Here is a 22,511-nt window from a genome sequence, read left to right on the forward strand (position 1 = left end):
ATGGCAGGATTGGTCCTCCATAAAGTTAGGCCTAGATCAGAATCAGAATCAGAATCAGAATCAGAATCAGAATCAGAATCAGAATCAAGTTTATTGCCAAGTAGGTTTGCACTTACAAGGAATTTGACTTGGTGTTGTTGGTGCAGACAAAAAACAAAACAAAATAGCAAAATAAGAAAAGAAACTAAAAAGTGCGCACCAACACACCGTGGCTGCCATCTGCGGCGCCATGCTAAATGTATGAAAGGGAATTGTTTTGCATTTGTTATTTTTTTTTTAGTAGACCCTGGGAAAAAGACAGCAGGTTTTATATTCTGTTTGAATTAAAATATGATTATCCTTGTATTATTATCTGAAGTGTCATATAAATCTATTGATTGCAGGTGACTCTTTGTTAAAATGAACTACGTTAATAAATAAAATTTTATTAGCTATCATAACGAACCAAATATGATACACATTTTAATTACTTAAATAAATATGGTATATAAAAAAAAATAAATCCAAACTTCTTTAAGGGGGGCACCAGTGCACTTATTGTGAAAAGTCCATCTAACCGGAAGTGTCCAGGGAACTTTCGCAGCTGGTCTCGGAGACAAAGCTCCAGTGAGGGGAATGGTGAGAGGAGACGCACACAGACCTCTGGAGAGCTGCGCGTATCACGGTCACTGAGGACATGTCTGTGGATGAGGTGTACGTGTTCCGGCCCTTTAAGCTGATAGCCCTGTTCTGCGTCTTCCTGGCGCTCTGCCTGGACGTGGTGGCTCTGCTGAGTCCAGCCTGGGTCACTGCCGAGCATTTCTCCCTGTCTCTCTGGGAGTCCTGCTCCCAGTCCGGGCTCCGGCAGCCCGCGGAGGAGGCAGCGGCATGGAACTGCTTCTCCACCCTCACATCTGGTAGGAGAACGAGGCTTCTTCTTTGTTTCTCAGTTATTCTCCTCTTGTGTTTATTGTACAAACCCTGTCTTTAACTTCATCTTCTGAGAGTTTGGACCTAATTACAGAGGCGTAGCTAGAACATTTTTAAAAGGGTGGCCAGGCACTAACCAATGCATACTGAGGGGGGGCTGAAAGCGGATAGGCACCAGAACCTCAGGGCCAATCTACTCTGTTCCAACAGCAAAATTAATAAGCACGTCCATATTTTCTAAATAAAGACAAACTAAACTTTCCTACAGCCTTTTGCTAATAAAAAAAAATAAACATCTGTGCTTTCTAGATAAAAGGTTAACTGGATAAAAATCTTTCAGGTGTGAGTTCTGGGGCAAATATCCATCTTCTATCGTCATTACTTACCTACTATGCATAAAACTGATATTTACAAGTACTAATATCTACATAAATTTAATAAGCTTTTATTAATAATTTTTTTTAATCTATTATTTGACTGAAGATGTTTTGCAGAGACACCCCCTTTTCTCTTTACCCCATATGAAACAAAATCTAGTTCTGAAAAGTGGATAAATTCCATACTTATCTTCTTTAATGTTAGTATATTGACGTGCATAATTAACCAGTGTTTTTGTTGTCAAGTTATTGTTAATATATGAAAAAATTAAATGTTTTGAATGTTCCACTTTAGAGTATTGCTGCTGCCACCATCTGTATTAGAGGGAAAATAATAAGTGTGGCCACAGGGGTGGCAAATGATTGGCTAAGGATGGCCCCCATCTAGCTTCGCTCCTGTTTGGACCTAATTATGCTTAACAGAACCACAAATTCTCTTTTTCTTTTTTCTTTTTTTGCAAAACTAAAAAATGATCTAAGATGTTTTAAAGACCTCACAACATGTTTGGTAGGAAACATTCAACATTATTTAGGAGTACAATTATTGTTTTAATAAAAGTTTTATATCAAATAAAAATCAGGAATAGTATTTTAGTAGCACTATGCGTTGGTTCACACAGTTGGCCATTTTTATATCAGGCTTTTAGAGCATCATCAAATCTTTAAAAGGGACACTTGCAGCTGTATGATAAAACTTTTGATTTCCTCAATCCTGTTACAAAGAGCCCCTCGCTTTGATATTATAACTTTACTTCCATTCATTTATCAGTTTCAGCCACTTTGTAGACTTTAAAACTAAATAAGCCTCTACTTTATGACCCAATAACAGTTTTTGGGTCCAGAGGTCCTGGATATCTGCTACAGTGAGCCAGATTTGCCCTATAGGCCATGAGTGTGACTGGTGTGAGTATCAGCACTGTAGTATTACCATGCACCTGCCACTGAATCACTGAGATCATTGAGTTGTAAAAGCACATTTCTATTTCTATTCTAAATATTTCAGTATAAACAGAGTTTAACTGATCTTGGAGAACTCATCAGCTAAATTCCTTTAGCTTCATCTATTAAATTCAACCACTGAGTTGGTTTATTTGGTTCTAAGGCAGTAAAATGCAAACTAAGGCAAACGTTGAATTCAAATTTAACAAGCTACAAGCTGCAGATTTATATATTCTTTTAAAGTTTGCTGGTTTTAAATTCGGTCTTAAGGCGTTTTGTTGCATTTTGAAGAGAGGAATGAAGCAAACAAAACTCCGAGTAAACTTATTACAAAAATGGTCTCTCAACATTTTCTTTGCTTCCTAGAAGCAGAGGTGATGCCACACTGTGTGAGCAGGAAAGCAGTCGCATTACAGCAAAGAAAGTTCATTATAAGTAGGGAAAGACTATCTTCAGCAAACATATATTAGCGTTTTGCATGTTTAGGTGTTGCAGCTGTAACCGACTGTCCAAGTGTGTTTTTTCCGGTCAATGTAGATCTTTATCAGGACAATTCAAAATCAAGCACTATTCATAACTGATGCTGTAAACTGAAAAAGGGGTCTGGGAAACTTTGCTTCAATACATTTAGCCTTCCTATTATCTGCTGAAAAACTTGCTCTCTCACAACCATTAATGGAGGCAGAGATGTGGCTCAAAATTCAGACACATTCTAAGTAGCATCTAGTATATCTGTGATGATTTGATATTAAACAACTTGCTGATGCTATGAAGTTAACTTAAAGTGTTAACTTCTGTAATAAAGCATTTTGTTCAGCTAACTGTAGCATGTCTTGCTGCATAAAGGTACAGTGCAGTAGCTGCACCAGTCCGTCTCACAATCCTCTCCAGAAACAAAGAGGGACCAAAAGCCTGTGGTGACCGCATTCCCTCTGACACTGTGGAATGTGCTGGGAGAATGGGAGGCGGGCTCACTGCTTTGAGGTCATTGAAACAACAGTGGAGTGGGGCGTGCTGGGGTTAAAGGTGCCGATCAGCAAACGGCAACAAAGGGCGATCATCCACATGTTCTCATGCTCATCTGAAGGTTCTTCAACGTATTTATTTTTAGAACAACATCATAAAACGGAGGCAGTTCTAGAGATAACAACATGCCGGTGACTGGATTGAAAAACATCAGAAAAAAAAGAGCTAGGAAAATATGCTTGTAATGTGAGAGTTTTGTTTTTCTGTGTCAGAGCAAATATTTAACCACATGATGTACTAAAGATGGTGAAAAATTTTCCTTCTGAAGATTTTAACAAGATGAGCTAAAATTTTCCTCTTCTGAATCTTTATTATGTACCAGATGTTTAAAGCATCACAGACAACAATCTATTGTTTATTTTTTCAGATTAAACAATTAATAATCTGATAACCAAAGGTTCCTTAAAGGAGATTGTTACTTTGATTGCTAAATTCATAAATTACTAAATTAAACCAGGTGAAACTAAAATGTTTCCACTTGAACATACTGAAAGACGAAAAGTGTTGTTTTTTTTTATCTTAAGTGCAAATTGTCTACATATTTTTTTTTTTTTACAATTTTTATATAATTACTCGCTCGGTCAGCTAAAGGCGTGTTTTACAGTCTCTATACACCAGTTAAAGATTAAACAATAACTAAATAATTTGACAATTATTTCAATAATCAATTAATCACGACTAATCCGTTAATTTGTTTTAGCCCTAAATCCATTTTTAATCTTTTATGGCTGTGAGAGACTCTCTTAGGGCACACTCTGCAAAAAAAATGGTCCAGCTTGAAACAAAAGTGTAAAATGAGCAATTCTCCTGCTGTTGTGGAGGGTTTTCCCAGGAAGAATATGTTGATGTAAAAAGAAAGACTTAATTTTTGCTTTTATGGATGGAGAAACCGCAGATTATTTGGAGTAGTTGTTCTAAAAGTCACTGACATTGACAGAAAATGGGGTTTTCAGTCATAGGTGGAGACTCATGAACTGCCATCTGTAGTTCATTCATTTTTTTACATATTGGTCAGATAGGTAAAACTGGGCTTATAATAATAACCATTATTTATTTCCAGGTAGTTGCTGTTTCTGTTTTCAGAAGGGGATGTTCATATTGGTTTATCCCTGAACCAAAGTCCTTCAAGTAGAAAGTGCTTGTGACCTTGTAATACAGCACAACACTTGCAGTTGTGCTGTATGCACAGACAAGAAACTTTATGAAGTTTTCTGCTTTAGATTCATTATAAAAGATATATTTCTTTTTTTGTTCATCGGTCCATAAACAATCTGCCTCAGGTTCAAGGCTAAAGAAGGATTCAGTGCCACAGAGTTACATCAAGTGCGATGTTAAAGAATGCCTTTAGTTCCTCTTTAGATTGTTCACATTCCTGATGGAGGAAACAATTAGGTTCAACCCAGTTGGAGGAAGAACATCAATGCGGAGATTTCCCCTGAGATTTCTGCTAAATGCACATTCAGGCTTAGGATTAATCCTGGAAGTTAGAAGGCGCCACTCTTTTGTCCTCTTATGGTATGCAGTGAGTCACATTAAGGTGTACACTTTTCCTTGTTTGAAAATTCCCCATGAGCTCAGCCTAAAAAATGTGGATCATGAGTGTCTTTGTCGCTTAAAACAAATGCAACCCTATCAAGAAAAAAAATATTACGCCACTTAGAAGTTTGTTAGGTTTTGTTGCATAAAAAACAACGTCTTTATTCGGTATTGAACTTATAAGCACAAAGTGGTTTATTATTGCATTATACATAGTTTACAAACAATCTGTAAAGTGTGGTTTGCATTTATATTAGTGATGCATGTTATCGATTAATGACATTTCTGAAAACTGAAATGAATTGTTCTTATTGGTCGACTAATGATTAATTGATAAGCTGCCATTTTCTTAAAACCTTAGTTTTCTCTTGTATGAAGAGGATCTCTCCATAAAAAGAAATAGTACAGAACAGACAAGAAATATAGATTTTTATTAAACTTGGTTGGAATCAAAAACTAACCATTATATTGCTAATCGATTAATCTGTCGATTATTTTTTTCAATTAATCAATTAATAATCTGATAGCAAAAGGTTCCTTAAAGAAATTTTTTAGGAATTAAACCAGGTGTATCTAAAACTTTTACACTAATGGAGATCTGGATGGAGCATATTGATAGACCAAAAAACTTTTTTTTTTTATCTTAAATACAAAATATTAACTTTTTCTAAATAATTAGTGCTCTAAGCGGGTCCCTCTGTCAGCTAGGTTTTAGAGCCTCTATACTCGAGGTAATGATTAATTGATTAGTAAATTAGTTGAGGATTATTTCAATAATCGATTAATCATGATTTATCAGATGAATTGTTTCAGCCCTAAACTTTTGCTTATTTTTGACAGGGTCACTAGGGCAGCAGTCTCAGCAGATTCCCAGACTTTCCTCTCCCCAGACACCCTCTCCAGAGTTCCCAGGCCAACTTAAAGACATGGCCTCTTCCCCATGTCCTGGGCTGTTCCTTATGCCTCCTCCCAGTGGGACGTTGTTAAACTTATTTATATGATATAGCAAAACAGGAAACTATTAGGTTACCAAATAAAAGATTTACGTAAATCCAATGTATAGGGGTGTAAAACTATGGTTGAAAGGCAGGGGATGTCGCTCTGATGTGCTGTCAGACTATTAACCACTTTATTTTGAAGAAGTGGATGCTAACTGTTATAGCTCTCTGTATTTAGTCTAAGCATGTATTTGGTCCTGGGAGAGACATAGTGCTGTTAGCAGTGCTGTTACACAGGGGATGGGTGTGGGTTCTGGTTGCCATCAAAGGAATGTTAAAACAGCTTCAAAAAGTGCATTAACGGTATTTGTGGAGGATTTTCTCAATTTTTTTTTATTAAAAGACCCGCCCTCTCCACTTTAAAGAAAAAAAAATTGCATGTGAGAGAGCATGCACAAGCCCATTTCTCCTGGTGTTCTTATAGCTCGTTCAAGCTTACTGTGTCCGAACTTCAGCCCTAAACCCTAAATCCCTCAATCACTATATAGAGCGTGGACTATATAGTGGACTTTATAGTGAACTCAGTCAACTTACCGTTCAGACAGATGATCACTTCCCACTGCGCGGTGTCTGCGGCATCTTTGTTTTTAGTTGCCGCAGTCGTGTTGCGGCAGCCTATGGCGACAGCGGGCCGCTGTGAGAGCAAGCCCATAATGCTTTGCAAGGAGATCTCTCCTTGCTTAAATAGCTGTCTGAAACCGTAGCCCACCACAGATATACGCCTAAAAGTGCACAGAAAAATATAGCTAACGGGATGAACACGTCTTTTACGTAAAAATATCACCAGAATGATTGACAATGAGGAGCAGCACTTATTTAGATGAAAATAAAAGATCCCCCTTAATACCTTTTAAGTCACAAAAGTCTTCCCCACTACCGTGCTTGCATGTTTTTTTTATGTCATGTAAAACATGTTTTGCATAAAGTCATCCACATTTCTATCATCCTCACCTTTTTTAGTTTAGTTCATTATTTGTTTACATCCCTAATTTATATACACTCTTAAAAGGCAAGAGTGTTTCTCTCCCTTCTCTACGGTTCATTGCAAGCCATGTAGTGTCGACCCACCATTGTGATTAATTGTCACGGGGGGGGGGGGTTGGAACTTGATTCAGAAAACTTTCAAAAAAACTGAATACTTCTCACTAAGTACTTTTACTTTCATTCAAAAAGTTCTCAAGTGTGATTTACTAACATGCACCTGTTTTCATAATTTATTGTTTTTCTTCAGTTTGTGTTACTTTTCATTTTATTGGTTGTTGCCTTTTGGCCAGGACTTCCTTTTAAAGAAGTGTTATCCTGTTAATTTAGGTTAAAGAAAAACATTGTTTCAGCTATCAACAGGTTTTCTCAGTGTGGTTTCACCACAGGGTTTCTGTCGCAGTGAGGGAAAGTGGTGTTTTCTCACCTAAATGTTTTTGTTGTTTTTTTTGTTCAGCTGCAGACTGGATTGGCTTTATTACCTATCAAGCTGCTTTTGCTAATCTTCTATAAAAGCTCAGATTAGGGGGAGGGAGTGCACATTTTTGTGTCTCTGAACAGCAAATCTATGCAGCTCCTGGCCTACATGTTCTTCTGGAGAATTGAAGACCAAAGTAGAATGAAGCAGAAAAATAAAAAGTGGTACCTATGTCCTCCAGCAGTCTAAGCCTATAGCAGCACTCTATAGATAACCTGAGCCACTCTAAGCATAAACTTTATCAAAAAGGAAAGTTTTAAGCCTACCCTTAAAAGTAGACATGGTGTCTGCCTCATGGACTAAAACTGGTAGTTGGTTCCTTTGGAGAAGAGCCTTAAAACTTCACGATCTGCCTCCCATTTTTAATTTAGAAAATCTTGGAACCACTAGTACTGTAGATTGATAGTGTATTCCTCTAGGTACATAAGCAAATGAATGGAAGCTATGATAGGAGAAATTTATATTTTTTTATTTTCATCAGAACTCTAGCTGTAGCATTTTGGATCAGTTTGAGGCTTTTAAGTACAAAATAATTACAACAGTCCAGCCTTGAAATAACAAATGCCTTGACTAGTTTTCCAGCATCACCCCTGGACAAGTTACACTCTAATGCCAGAAGTAATTACTCATCCGCCTTTGACTATAATATGAGCTTCAGTGACGCTTCCTAATCAATAGAAGCTCAATATGATGCTGCTCCACCCTTTGCAGGTGAAACACTGAGCTCTTCTTAGAAGGCTGTATACAAGGTTTAGGGAGTATGTTTATGGGAATTTTTGACAATTCTTCCAGAAGCACATCTACGAGGTCACACACTAGTGTTGGACGAGAAAGCCACTCTCTCAGTCTGTTCTCTAAATTATCACAAAGGAGTTCTAATGGGTTGAGGTCAGGACTCTTTGCAGGCCAATCAAGTTCATTGCCACAGGACAGTCATGTTGGAAGAGAAAGGGACCAGCTCTAAACCTTTTTTCCACATTGTCCAAAAGCATTCAGAGTTCCTTTCAGTGGAACTAAGGGACCAAGCCCAACACTGTTTATCCCCCTTCCTCCAAACTTTGCACTGGGCGCAATGCAGTTAGACAAGTACCTTTCTCCTGGAAACTGAAAACCCAGAGAACCAGATGATGTATGGCAGCTGGTGAACCATAGAAACTCATTCCATGAAGCTCTCTGTGAGCTGATCTCAACCCCTTATGAAGTTCGGAGGTGTGTATTGATCGACTCTGCAGAAAGTTTGCAACATTCACTTGGCATCGTGCCCCACCGTCCTAAAATCCAGGGCTTCAAGTTTTCCGGAGCCTGTTCAAGCATGCGGCAATTTTTCAGGGATTTTTTTTTTTCTAAAACACAGTTTTAAAGAATGAAAATTTAAAAACTTAATTAGGAAAAAACATTTGAAAATATAAAATCTAGTTAAAGTTATTATTCTTTTATTAAATTTTTTTTCAAATAATGGATTATAATTCACTCCATATACTTCTGAAAAGCTGCTTTTTTTCTTGTGTTCCTGATTCTCTCCTGCAGGCCTGAGGCTCTTCTGCTGTGTTCGGTTCTCTGTATAGAATTAGCACATTCTTTGTGTTGTTCAACACAAACGTTTCAATTCAGCCGTGTTGCACTCTGCATCGAGGTTTTGTTTTTGGAGTGGGATGCTCCCCTCTAACCTGCCTGTGTATCTGTCCTGCAGACTGGCAGATTGCCACCCTGGTGCTCCTGGGGGCCGGTGCGGTCGCTACTCTGGTGGCTTTCCTGGTGGCCCTCATTTCTGTCTGCTGGGGGACAAAGAGACAGCACTACCGCATTGTAGCAGTGTTCCTCTTCACTGCAGGTAGGTCAGCCTCTTTTTAAATGGGTACATATGGGGATTCAAGAGCCAATCAATTAGCATTTGCCACAATAGTTTCCATGCACGCATGTTTTATTATTTTTTACACCTATTAAACAGAAGAAGAATAAGGAAAAAAAGCAAAACATCAGAATGAGGGTTGATGGGTGAGCTCATTTTTTTTTGCGGATTCAATCTGGAAGGCTGCTGCTGCTTGAGCCAAGAAAAAAGCAGCCGTGGAATTTGAAGCTTTACACGCTAAAGTAAAGTCACAGAGGGATGTGGTAAAGAAATCATCAGAGACCGCTCAGCCAGCGTTGCCTCATAGGTTGGAGTCCTGCTTTGTGGAAAGACCTTTAGAGCCAAACAAAACTGTAGCTGAGATGGGAGGATCTAACTCTGAAACATATAATTAGGAAGAAAGATGAGGACGCATTCTTCCATGTGGAATAAAGAGACTGTAATAACTCGAGTCATGGATCAAGCTGCATTGAGTTTAACGGTGGTGAAACTCTAACCACTCACTATCACAGCACATTGCTCATATTGACTTCCAGCTGTACAGGCGCTAAAATTAAATTAATTTTATAAGAAACAGATGTCTTGTAGTCTGGAGATAAACATAATCAACTGTTTCCCTGCATCTCCGCGTAGAAATGCATTTACACTTTGCCAACAGAAGTGGCATAGATGTTCTTCACATATAATTATATCTGTAAATAACATAAATGTTAGGTCTAAAATGTCTAAAGGAGCAAGAAACGAAAGTTCACCAGTAGGTGGGGCATTTAAGCACTGACTGTTGACCGAACCAAGATGTGTGACAAGTGACACCTCTCTCCGCTCCAGTTGCAACCCCCACCCCCACCTGTTGTCTTGCATGCTTACTCAGCAAAACAGCTTCACATTTGGCAGGAACATGTCTAGTGAAGAAGTAACTTTTCATTGCTTTATTTTGGCAGGTGTTCCATCCTCTTTGTCAATAACAGAGTAATTAAACCCTGAATGAAGTGCTGCACCATTAGCATCAAACGGCTCTTTAGTTAGTAACATGATTTCAATACGACGGGAGTAGCTCCCTTGCTAAACCAATCAAAGTTAGTTGTTCCTATATGCTATAGGAGTGTAAATGACATCCATCATGGCAATTCGATTCAGTATCGATTTCCTGACCCAACGATTCGATTATTTTCGATACTCAAGAATACACCACGATTCGATTCGATTAATCCATGAAATTTTATTTTTTTTTACAACTTACAGGCTAAACAAAGTTTCAAGTTTTAAATAAATCAATAAAAGCTGTAATATCATTATGCATTTTTTGTTTTTTTTAGAAACAAAAGCAAATAACAGAAGTAGAAAAGTTGCATAAAAAAATGCAGTGCAATGCAATACCTCGGCTCCAGACGTCCCCGCCGCCTCCACAGACGCTCTGCTGCTCCTCTCCCAAATTGTAGCTGACCGCAAACAGTGCCGCAGACAGGAGGCCAGCTTGTTTGGTTTTTATGACCGAAATTGTGGAAAACAACTCGTGAAGTTTGACCCGCTAGAAGAGTGAGGTGCGCGAGAACACTGGGACCCTTTTTCCACGTGGATCTCCGCTCTTTTTGGCCCTCATGTCCTTCCGTCGTCGGACTAAACTCGCCCCCACTTCCTCAACGCCTCGGCCGTATCTAGACCCACAGTGTGTAGCACAGACCACGCTTCAATATTGAGCATAATTTAAAAATGTCTGTGTTAAGCTCACTGCAACACACTGCTGTAAGAGTATAACCAGGAAGCGAGGTGGAGGGCAAAATGGATTTAGCGCCACTGCAGCACGGGAGGGAGAATTACGCCCAGGAGCAAATGGATAAAAATAGACCGGAGAAAAAAAAAAACATGATTCGATTCTCTTGCGAACGTGTCGATGCATCAGATCGTCGGCTGTTGGATCGATGCATCGATACAAAACGATTATTATTTACACCCCTACTACGCTATGCTACGCTTTTGGTAAAAAAATAAACATATAGATGGTGTGTGATGTCACACCATTCTACGTCTAAAAGAAACGTTTAGTCCTCATTGCTGTTTTTTTAGTTCTTTCAATTAAAAAATAATTATTTATTTCTAAATAAGATAAACATATTTGAAAAATAATTAGTTAAAGGGTTTGGAATTTGCTCTAACCTTTTATTTTTTTTTTTACATGCTATGAGACTCTCAAAGTTAATGGCACCTTTTTGGGACCTAATGTAGACTAAAACTTGGACTTAGACAAACTTTATTGTCATTTTGTACATACAGAATGGCAGTGTTTATACAGAAACAAAATTTAATTTTGTACAGCTGTCATGAGATTTTCATTTCTTAAAGTGCAGCAGTGATCAAATGTAAACATAAGACATTGATATGATTTACATTAATGTTATGATGTTATGTAACACACCGTTTCATAGAAAAGCAGATGATTGTGAATGGAAGAAAGATAATTTCTATGATCTTTGACTTTCAGACTGTAGTCCTTACAGTTTTAAATATCAAGATAGGGATATTGTTTCCATTCTTTCAAAGATTTCTTACTCTAACTCTACTCTACTCTAACTCTGCATTGCTGAGCAGCATTTTTAAAGCCTGGGATCAGGTTCATTGTCCTGCTGGAAGGTAGCTTCACCCTCAGATCTATTTACCAGCCTCTATCAGGTTTTCATTCAATATTACACTGCAGTGCATCTCCTCATCAAATCTCAGCCACTCACAGTGTTTTGAATGTAAACCAAAAACCAACTGCAGCTCCCTATGGCGTTATTTAAATTATGTATTTCTTTTGTTTTGCATTAAGATGAAGTATTGGTAATATATGTCTTATTTTAAGCAAGTTCCTCAACAGTAACTGTAGGCCTCTTAGTTGCTCTCTGTGTTTTGTTCTCCAAGCCGAGCCCGCTAGTTTAGGTGGGGAACAGTGATCTAGGAGCTTTTTAAAGTTGGATTAAATTTCAACCCAAGCTGCCTTCTGTGTTTGCTTGTTTTCCTGGTGCTGTTTGTTCACCAGTTATCTGTCGTAAACCTCAGAAAGAGAGGAAAAATAATTGAAGTGAACTCTATTTAGTGGGATCAGATTAAAGTGGGCAGAGTTTAAATTCCAATTTTTACATTTTTTTTTTCTTTTGGAACAAAAAGGTTTTTATTCTCCTTTTATTTATTTGTGTCAAAGCTAATGGGTAACCAATGCAACTGCTTCTTTGTAGATCTTTTTTTTTTTTCAAGAAATAAGGCAAACATTAAGGATTTGTTTTTAACTTTCCCACATTTACAGAGATTTTTCCATGTCCTCCACCTTTTTTGGTGATAAAAAAGTTTATTTTGGGAGAGATTCCTCCTCGGTTATTGAACTGTTTACTGACCTGGTAACTGTCAGCCTAATTAGCACGCTGAACCCAGGAAATGCCGCGATGCTTCTGCCTGTTTCTCTCCAAAAGTTTGCCAGAGCCAGCAGGGAAACCCTTGCAAATTGAGCATTTCAGGTGATTTAACAATCAACAACAACAAGGTATTGCAGCTATAGTGTTTTTTTGTTTTTTTTTTTTTACTTTTCTATAAATACATTTTTATATTGCGATATCTGGCTTCCTTACCACATATTTTCTGCTTTATTACAAAAGTCTATTCTGGGTGCTGAACTGGCCTTCCTGCAGCTCTGACCATCACTCATCAGAAACATTTGGCGCCGTTTGAAACAAAGAACAACTGTGAAGTAACATGAGCACCATAAATATGCAGGAAGACAAGTGTTTATTGCTCATATGAACTTGGTTTCGCTTGAAAAAACACAATTAATAAGGTGTTTACAACAGTGTCACAAAAAGAACCCAGCGGCCATCTTGGAAGTACACAGTTGCCCCATGGAAATGTACACAGGAAGGTTAGAATCAAAGCCGTCATTTCAAAAAGACAGGGCCTGTTTGCACTAATATTTGAAATCCAGTTGATGGAATAGATTCAAACCTGCTTCCAAAATGCAAATAAAGTCGAATTCTGGGTGTTTAGGCTGCCAAACATCTCGTACAATAATACACAGAACAACTGCTTTTGTCAATAAAACACAGCCAGTTACAGCAGTGGCCTTCACAAAGGAAAACAAAGTGGATATTTTCACTTGTTTGGAAGCAATAATAGCTACAGGTTTTTTAAAAGAATGTATTAACCCTGCCTAGAAGGAAAAAATCAGAAAACACGGGTTAGATTTTTTTCAGACTTCCTGGGCTAAATCTCTATTATGATAAGTTCACATTTCAAAGGTAGGTGTCTAGCCCTCAGCTCTAATGTATTAATAGGCTAAAAACAGTAAACCAGTTTTCCTTTCAGAAATATGACGAAAACATAGACTCAACGGATCAACCTGATATGACAGAATATGAGCCGATGAGGACAAAGTGTGTCTTAAATCACAGAAACCTTCCTGTTCCTCCTGTTGCTGTTATATGAGAATCAGACGTGTTTATTTCTCCATAATTCCTCTGTTTAGTCATCACCAGATAATTGAAACGTCTCAGTTCATCTACTTAATCTTTAACTGCCTCAAATCTTTCCAGACTTTTCTTTAAACCGACTCTAATAATGCATGTTAAGTTTGTAATGAATTCAATCCTTTATCTTAAAAGACTCCATCACTCATAATATTTGCCCCTTCATTACTGTGTTACTGTACTTCCTAACTGAATCTAAATATGAAACATTAATAGTAATCAAAAAATATTCAGGAAAATTATTTAATAAAAGTGAAGCAGGTTGTCAGTTAAGAGGACAGATTAATTTTAACCTAATTTCATGCAATTTGTTATATCTCTGTGTGTGGAGTAAGACTATAGAACAGTTTGAAGAGAAGCTGAGGGAGTGTCCAAACAGGAAGCAGTTTAAAAAGGGATTAAAATCCTTATTTTTCAAGAGATATGACAAAGAGTGTATCTTATTATTGTTCCATGTGTATATATTTATTTGTATCTATATATATTTGTAAAATATTATAAAATGAACTGAGAAGTTTGTGGTCAGATATGTTTTATCAATATTAGTATGTTTTTTTTCTTTTATGGTTATCGGCTGCTATGTATTTGTTGGCCGATTTATGAGCGCATCCAGCAGCCATGCCTTGAGATCATGTATGGACATGCATGGTTGCTCCCTCTATTTTATATCCATTGTTGATATTTTGTTTTTTGTTTTTTGTTTATTTTTTTTATTAAAACTAAGAACTGTGTAAAATTTTTCATATTTTACCTTGTAAAGATGAAAAAATAATAATAAGTAAATTAACTCTAGAAATAAAAAGTTCAGCAGCACATATCTGGAATCGGTTAGACTGTCAGAATAATTTATGGAATTTATGTCTTTAAACATGTTCGGCTCCTTATTTGCACATATACAAATTCATGTTAAGAACACTGACTTTATTGAAAATAAGGAAACTGATGAAATAGAATATTATCTTCTGGAGAAGATATGGAATTAAATAATTTTAACTTTTTCACTCTCCTTTGCATTTATTAAAATAACAATAGTACTGTTTGGAGATTGTGTCAAGTAAATCATTTTAGTTGTTCTTTACATGGTAAAATAAACTTTCCCATGGTTCTACACAGCATTAAAGGAGAATCAAAATCTGTGCGTGTTAAACTTCAAAGTAGCTTTTTTTTTTTTTTTTCTTTAGACTAAACATCATTCCCATCAAGGTTCACAATTATGCAGTAATATGGTTTAGTTGATTATATAAAATTCCTATTAGATAAGCCTTTAGATAAGGGTAAGAATAATGTTATTAAGACAGATAAATGATAAACAATGTCTTATTTTTGTTTGACAGTAGCAGTGTTTATTGATGATGAGGTGTTATCTAAACAAGCATTTAGCATTACTGTAAACAGCTCCATCTTAACACTGAAGGACATTGATAAGGAAGCTTTGACTGCAAACAGCTGCTACAGAGGAGCTCTGTAGTGGTGTCTGCAGCCGTGGCTTTCCCCTGTTACCCATTTACTGAAAGGCCATGTTATTCCTTCCTGTGTGTAATTGCCTTAAGAGTCTGGCGAGGAAAAAATGTCTCCATATAGAGATGGAGTCCTCAGCAGAGCAGCAGCAGCAGAAGGGCTGGATTGTTAAAAGCCTCTTGGCAGGAGGACCGTGACTCTGAGGTATTTGTTTTCTTTCCAGAAATATGACCTCAGTGCGCTCAGTCTGGCCTCAGTCAACACAACCACACTCAGGCTTCTGCCATTTCCACCTACATATGCCCAATGCGTTCCTGTAGGAAGGAAAGGCGGAAAGACATTTAAAGCAGGGCTTTTACTCCAGAGTCCTGCATTAGGTATTAAAATGAACCGGCGTCTTTGATCTGAATACTTTTGGCCCTGATGGATGGGGATGAAAAAATGTGAAGTAAATAAAAACCTTTAAAGCCTTCCTCCATATGTGAGGTCGATATTAAAATAAAAATGGTTGATCTTTTGACTCTTCACACTTCTTTTTAAAAGCTTCATTTAATAGAGAGCCTTACAAGTATTTATTTCCTACGTTTTGCCACATTAAACTCATCTTTCATTTTAATACATAGACGGCAAAATAAAAAATGTAATGATAATTTATGATTAATTATCAATAATTATGTAACTGTTACTTTTCAGTAAGATTATGAAAACAGACCTAGTCGAGGAACCGTGCTGGCGTGGCGTGTAAATGGTTGTAAGGAACAGAGCTCAGACGGTTACCTGATCCAAGCTCGGCATGGATCCGTTTTCAGACAGTAGTGTAAATGGGGCTATTGTCTTGAAGCATTTTTATTCTGGAATGATAAAGTAATAAGGAACAATATTAAATTATGAGTAGAATACCTAATTAGATTGCATAAGTTCAGTAAATGCAAAGAGACTTTTTATATGAGAAATATAGAACATAATCTACACCAAAATAAGGTAATATCTGTGTTGGTAGTTTTTATGTGCTGAGTCATAGAATTAATACTGTGCTTATTTGTTTATTTCTCTATTTATAATAGAAATGTCATTAATTTTTTTCATATGATTCTAACTAAAAAAGGATTGAGTAAATAAAAAACATTTTTTATTTTATTTTCATTGTTTTCTGTAAACTGAAATTAAGAGAATTTAAAAAGCAGATATTAAATTTGATTCCAAAGTGTGGTGTGGTTATATAGGGTAGTTATCATTGTAAAGTATGTTAACTGAAGATGCTGCATTTTTACTTAATGATGTATTTAATTAGGAAGACCGATCATTTGAAGGAAAACTTACCAGAACTACTATAGGATGTTTTATGATCTGGATATTAGCGGACAAAAAAACAAATTTATTCAGGAAAAAAAAAAACATTCCCTTTGCAAAACAGCTAACTTATGCAAAAGTACATGAAGTTCCTAGAAAAAGAAGTATATTTAGAGTTTCTGGTGTTTTAAATTATGTTTTTTTTATGTGTCCTGCTGCAAAAGTTGTAGCTTTTTATTTTTTTCCCCCAATTGTCAACTCAAAATGCTCTCTATTGTGGTAAAGATGATGACTACTTATACCTACTTCAATTTAGCCTGAAATAAAACATTAGACATATAACTTTAACTTTTAAAAGGTATTCACTTAATAATAGTCTTATGAATTCATATATATGTTGTAGGACATTTTACTTTATTGTACATTTTGGGGGGTGGATTTTCAGGTAGTGTTTTTGTTTGTCTGGTGAATAATTTTCAGTTAAACTAGATCAAAAGAAGTGAACTCTGACTAAAATTCAGATTTATCTAAGCAAAGTGCAAGTCTTAAGCTTTGGTCATTAAGTCACAGTCTAATGATTGCACCTCTGGTTTTAGTTGTTTTGCAGGCCTGTGCCCTGGTCCTCTACCCAATCAAGTTTATAGACGGAACCGTTCTGCAGACCTATCACGAGTTCAACTGGGGCTACGGACTCGGCTGGGGAGCCACCATCTTTATGCTGGGTGGAGGAATCCTCTTCTGCCTGCGAACAGACATTTACGAGGATGCCATGTACTAGTGAAAAGTCCTGCCCTGCTGCTGAAAATGCACACGTGAACACTCAGAAACTTCTCTTTGCTCTTCACATGGCCTGTATGCCAGCACAGAGCCCATGTCTTGTTTCTGCCTCCTGTCTTGCTCTTGCTGTTATTCTTAGACAGGTTGTGAAGGTGCTATTTAGAGCCAGAGCTTTTGAGAATAAACCTCCACCCCCCCCCCCCCCCCACCCCCCCCCCCACCCCCCTCCCGCAGTCACTTACAGGCACCAGTGGCTCAGCCCAGCTGCTTTTTGAAATTGGGTGCGAGGTGGCAATACTAAAGAACAGAGAGTTTTCTGGACTGGCTCGAGCCGCTGGACGTTTCCAGGATGTTTATTGTTGGAAATGACACAGACCTGAATGAGCTGGAGCTTAGTATTCACCAGGACTGACTACATTTCCTTTTTGCTGTTGTTGTTTTTACAGTGTATTTATGGCATCATTTCTTTCTTTCCTAATATTCAGTGTACATTTTTGCTCTCTTTAAACTAAAACATATCTTTATAAGTGTAAATTAGAATGAATTTATACAGATTGTCCTATAAAATCGATAAAACGTACAAAATATTTCTGTTTATTGTTTCAAGTGAGCATTTTGACATTTTTTTTTACAGTTGTGATCCCAGTAAAAAAAATGAACCTCTCCTCATAAGCTAGCCTTAAATCCTCAAAGGAAAACCAGGTACTATTTACAGGAACTGTACGGCTACATGCATAAAGCATACTTTTTGTTGCCACATTTCAAAGTAGATAACAGATTAGTCAGACTCATGGGTTGGCACCCCATTGACCACCACTACACTTTGGATGTAACTGTTCTCCTCCAGAACAAGCAGTTCTACTCTAAAACACAAGGTAGCAGCAGTGATACTCTCAGGAGGAAAGTCCAAATTAATTTCACATTTAAACTGTTAGGATATTACCCATAAACTAACGAAAACTAATACAGATATTAAGTATTTACATCCATATACTAACATTAAAGATGACAAACATGGAAATCCTGCTCTTTTTCAAACTAGTTTTAATGTTTTATCATTATTATTACTATTAGAATGGAAAGTTATGAATCTTTGCAGTAATCTCAGAGTCTTCTATGTAATTGGAGATAAATAACAAATGTGTAACTCTTTTAATATTTATGCAGAACCATAGATTATTCCTTTTGACAGCATAGGTCTATTAATTAGTGTGTAAAATAATTAGCGAGGACTTGGGGGAAATCCAATCTGTCTTTAGTGATCTATTTGTAACATACAAATGTTGTGCTCATTCATTTTCTAATCCTATTTTTTGGCACAGCTTGATTAGTGCAGACTGATCCTAAAATGATCACCAGTTTTTGGCCTGCTGTCTGCATACATTGATTACCTGCCTGGCTGGTCCTGAGTGCTGAAGTTCCCGACATCCGGATCTGGTGCTGAGGTGCTATACCAATTCCCACAAACTTTTGCATGACAGGAGGTTAAGGAAAATACATTATTTTTTCACTTTTACAGTGTGTGACACATGCAAATGTATTCATCTTCATATGTTTTAGGTTTTATAATAAAGAGCTTCAGCTGTGCGCTACATTTGTGTAACTTGCACTTGTCATAGCTTTCTGAAGGCTTTTGTCCTAATTTGACGTCCTTCAAAAGTCTAAAGGGGGTCTGGATTTGGTAAAGAAGTCTGAAGTTTTTTTTCTACCCTGATACTGTAGTTCTTATTGTTGATCCTACAGAAGGTGAAGAAACAGGAACTAGGAGGTACAGTTTGCTGTATTCTGATTGACCCTGTAACATCTAGCTAGTCCACATCTCCAAGTTGGAGGCTAAGCTTCTGGTTGCGAAGATGGCAGATTCAGGCTTTAACATCAGATTATTTAGAAGGTTAATGGGCTGAGAATTTCCTTCATTAGCCAATAACATTTCCACTTGGATGCAAAAGACAAAGGGAGGATTTTTACTTCCATTCCATTTTCCATCACACTTATCCTGAGGGGTGCTGGTGTATTTCTCCGGCTGACTGCGGGCGACAGGCGGGGTCCACCCTGGACAGGTCGCCAGTCTATCAGGGCAACACAGAGAGAAACATCCATTCACTCGCACCTAAGGAGAATTTAAGGAAGCCAGTTAACCTAACAGTCATGTTTTTGGAATGTGGGAGCAAGCTGGAGTACCCAGAGAGAACCCACACATGCACAAAGAGAAAGTGCAAACTCCATGCAGGAAGCCCCCCTGGCCAGGATTCGAACCTTCCAGAACCTTCTTGCTGCAAGGCTGCTGTGCTGCCCACTGCTCCATTCAGCAGCCCTAGGATTTTTATTTAGCATCAAGAATCGTCAATTTTCAATCCTGCTATCTGCATAAGAATGTTGCCGTGTTTCAAAGTGGTGATGAAGTAATTATATTATTTCATAACAATGCAACTGATGCCAGGGGTTTGTCCATCTTGTGTCCTGGAGAATATCCACTAATTAGAAAGAGATAAACAGAGAAATGTACATGAAAAATGATCCATGATGTTTTATATGTTTTAATTTCTCATTTGCAAAAAAAACTGTGCTCTGTAATAAAAGATGAATAAAACCACAATGATCATCTGATATTGTTATGAATTTGTAGACAAATGCCCTAAAATTCAATATTATCATGCAAGCAATGGAAGCTCCTTTCATTATCAGTTCTCTATAGGATCCAGTGGCTATTTAAAAAGTCAGATCAGGTTGCTCGCCTGGGTTAAATATAGGTGACTAGAGTGTAATGTTCACTAAATAAAGCTACAGGATGAAAAACATTTCAGTGTTCATCACAATTATGATCACATTTTGCTGTCATTTCCAGGATTACTCAAACTCTGTGAATGCATATGCATTTTAGAATTACATTGTCTAGTGTATGATAGTTAACATTACTATAACTTATTAAAAAAAAAAAAAAAAAGGAATTTTGTCTATTGCAATTCTTTTTAAATACCTGAGAGTTGTAACCAAACACCAGTGGTGGTTTTTGCAGTAAGAAAGTAACATTTATGTTCATGGCATGTTTTCACAGGCAGGATGTCACAAAGCTTTACAGTACAGCAGGGAACAATCACTGTACAGCTCTAAATGCTTACAAAATCTTAAGTCTGACTAAAGGCTTATTGAAATGCTAATTCCTTCTGCAATTTTTTTTTTTAAATATCCGTTTGATTGTAGCTTGATTCAGCTTATCTAGACCAAATAAGCGTTCATCACCGGTTCCCTCTAGAACCTGATGATATACTAACGAGGCAGTTCAAGCACCTCAGTGAGTAACGTTGTAGCAGGTACGCCTAAATGGGCCAAGGCTCCTGTTATAGAGAATTGGCTCGTTTAAAAGTGGAATTGGACGGACCTGCTAGAAACTTAACGAAAGAGCGAGCCACCAAACCACTTTTATTATCTGGAGCACATTCCTCAGAGGAAGTCAGAAGCTATTTAAAGAGGTACCACCAGGCTGCTAACTAGCCAGCTTGTGTGGAATTTATCTAACTCAAACATTTTTATTGTTCACCACAAAAATAATCTGGGTGCCACATTTAACAGCAGGTTAAGAGTTTGCTTATACAATTAGAATTTAATATATTTTGGTATTATCTTATTGACACTCTCACACATTATTAGCACCCCTGACAAATTGATAGTGGATTTTTTTTAACCACTAATTTGTCAAAGTTACATTTTTTCAAATATTTCAGTTCTGACTATAGTTACTGGGGAGGTAAAGTGGTAAAATTTTGCGAAAACTATGTGAATACCATGTGAATACTGTGGAGACACAGGAACAGAAATAGTTAAACATTTCTTATATTAGGAGCCACTTCTGGCTTCAAACTTAAAGGAAGAAATGTCCAAGTCCTTTATTTAAATTCTAATGTTATATTGTTGCAACTGAGAATGAATATTTCTGGTTTGAAACTGTTCATTTTGCCTTACCTAAAATAAAAAGTCTATTACCAAGAAAAACAATCACATTTATTGTTCAATTTTTGTGGTATGATCCCTGTCTTTATGGTCAATAAATAAAACTGGACCAAAGAAAGAAAAAAAAAATTGAGGGGGTTTTACAAACACATAATGTTTATCATCTTTGGGATAAAGATTTAAGTAAGTATTGAAGTACTTTCATGATTCTGCAATAACACATATTTTACATATTTTAAATAAAATTGATCAATTTGAACCAATGCAGGATTAAAGCTTTAGGAAAACAGATTAAATCAAATTAGAACTATGAAGGTAAAGTATGGAAGTAAATATGTGCCATCAGAATTTGAATAAAAAATACCTCTGAAATTTGAATGTTGTATATTAGTGCTTACTTTTTCAGTATTAAAATAAATTCAGAATATATTTTTAACCTAAAAAAAATTCAATGTCATTATTTGTACATAAAAAAAAAATTCAGTGTAATTTTTTTTACATGGTTGCAATTTTCAGTTATTAAAAAAATTCACATTCCTATTTCAAAGTGATCAAATTTTCAATATACATATTTTTCACTGTTTAAATTTTCAGTGTTAAAAAATTCAGCATATAAAAAATTCAACTTTTCAAAATTCAAATGCAATATTTTCGTTGTCCTCCAATTCAACTTGCTCAAATTCACTGTCTCAAATTCAGCGTCTAAAAATTTGCTGTAAAAATGGCCAAGGTTACTTCAGGTCACAGACATTAGCAATGGATGTCCGATTCTGTAGTATATTTTATTTTGCGCATGAAGTTTGATACATTATCTTAAAGCCTGATTTAAAACACTGGTTTGGGCCGTTGTTAATCTTACACCGTGTAGTGCCGGCATATTACTTCTCGCTACCTCCGAGCTAACAATACAGTAGCTGATCAGAGTGGGGTCGGAACTGTTCACAGCCCCTCTTTGAAGCACACAAGGCAGCCATATTAGCTTACTACATTAGCGGTAGCATCTCCTGAAATGGTATTTCTTTTTGAAATAAAACGGGGGAAATTGGGTCGGGGTGGGGGGTGTGGGTGGGTGGGGAGGGGGGTGCTCGGAGGTAGCGAGAAGTGATATGCCGGCACTACACGGTGTAAGATTAACAACGGCCCAAACCAGTGTTTTAAATCAGGCTTTAAGATAATGTATCAAACTTCATGTGCAAAATAAAATATACTAAAGAAATATGAAAGCATTAAACTCACCGTTGGGTTTGAGTTCGGCTCCATGGTCGCCAGCCTGGGTGATACTGGTACTTCTTCAATATAACGGTTGTGTCACGTGATTAGGTGGATGTTGGAATCGGACATCCATTGCTAATGTCTGTGACCTGAAGTAACCTTGGCCATTTTTACAGCGAATTTTTAGACGCTGAATTTGAGACAGTGAATTTGAGCAAGTTGAATTGGAGGACAACGAAAATA

The 22,511-nt window shown here is 37.0% G+C and overlaps 1 protein-coding gene across 1 annotated transcript; it reads left to right on the forward strand.

Annotated features, from left to right (window-relative positions):
- The first annotated feature begins 586 nt into the window (after positions 1–586).
- On the forward strand, positions 587–17,300 carry LOC119786043 (transmembrane protein 47-like). The gene is made up of 3 exons (XM_038289099.1): positions 587–896; positions 8,935–9,075; positions 16,928–17,300. Exons 1-3 carry the CDS (start codon positions 677–679, stop codon positions 17,107–17,109), a joined length of 543 nt encoding a protein of 180 aa, XP_038145027.1. The 5' UTR covers positions 587–676; the 3' UTR covers positions 17,110–17,300.
- Positions 17,301–22,511: the final 5,211 nt, after the last annotated feature.

Source organism: Cyprinodon tularosa, unplaced genomic scaffold (assembly GCF_016077235.1).
Source record: "Cyprinodon tularosa strain WSP-4 unplaced genomic scaffold, ASM1607723v1 ctg263, whole genome shotgun sequence".
Classification (NCBI taxonomy): domain Eukaryota; kingdom Metazoa; phylum Chordata; class Actinopteri; order Cyprinodontiformes; family Cyprinodontidae; genus Cyprinodon; species Cyprinodon tularosa.

What these genes read in the sequence shown, in the direction of transcription:
- LOC119786043 (XM_038289099.1), top strand. Translation starts at nt 677, where the DNA reads ATGTCTGTGGATGAGGTGTACGTGTTCCGGCCCTTTAAGCTGATAGCC. An exon ending in CTTCTCCACCCTCACATCTG is followed by an intron (nt 897 to 8,934) that starts GTAGGAGAACGA and finishes TCTGTCCTGCAG; the next exon opens with ACTGGCAGATTGCCACCCTG. An exon ending in AGTGTTCCTCTTCACTGCAG is followed by an intron (nt 9,076 to 16,927) that starts GTAGGTCAGCCT and finishes CTCTGGTTTTAG; the next exon opens with TTGTTTTGCAGGCCTGTGCC.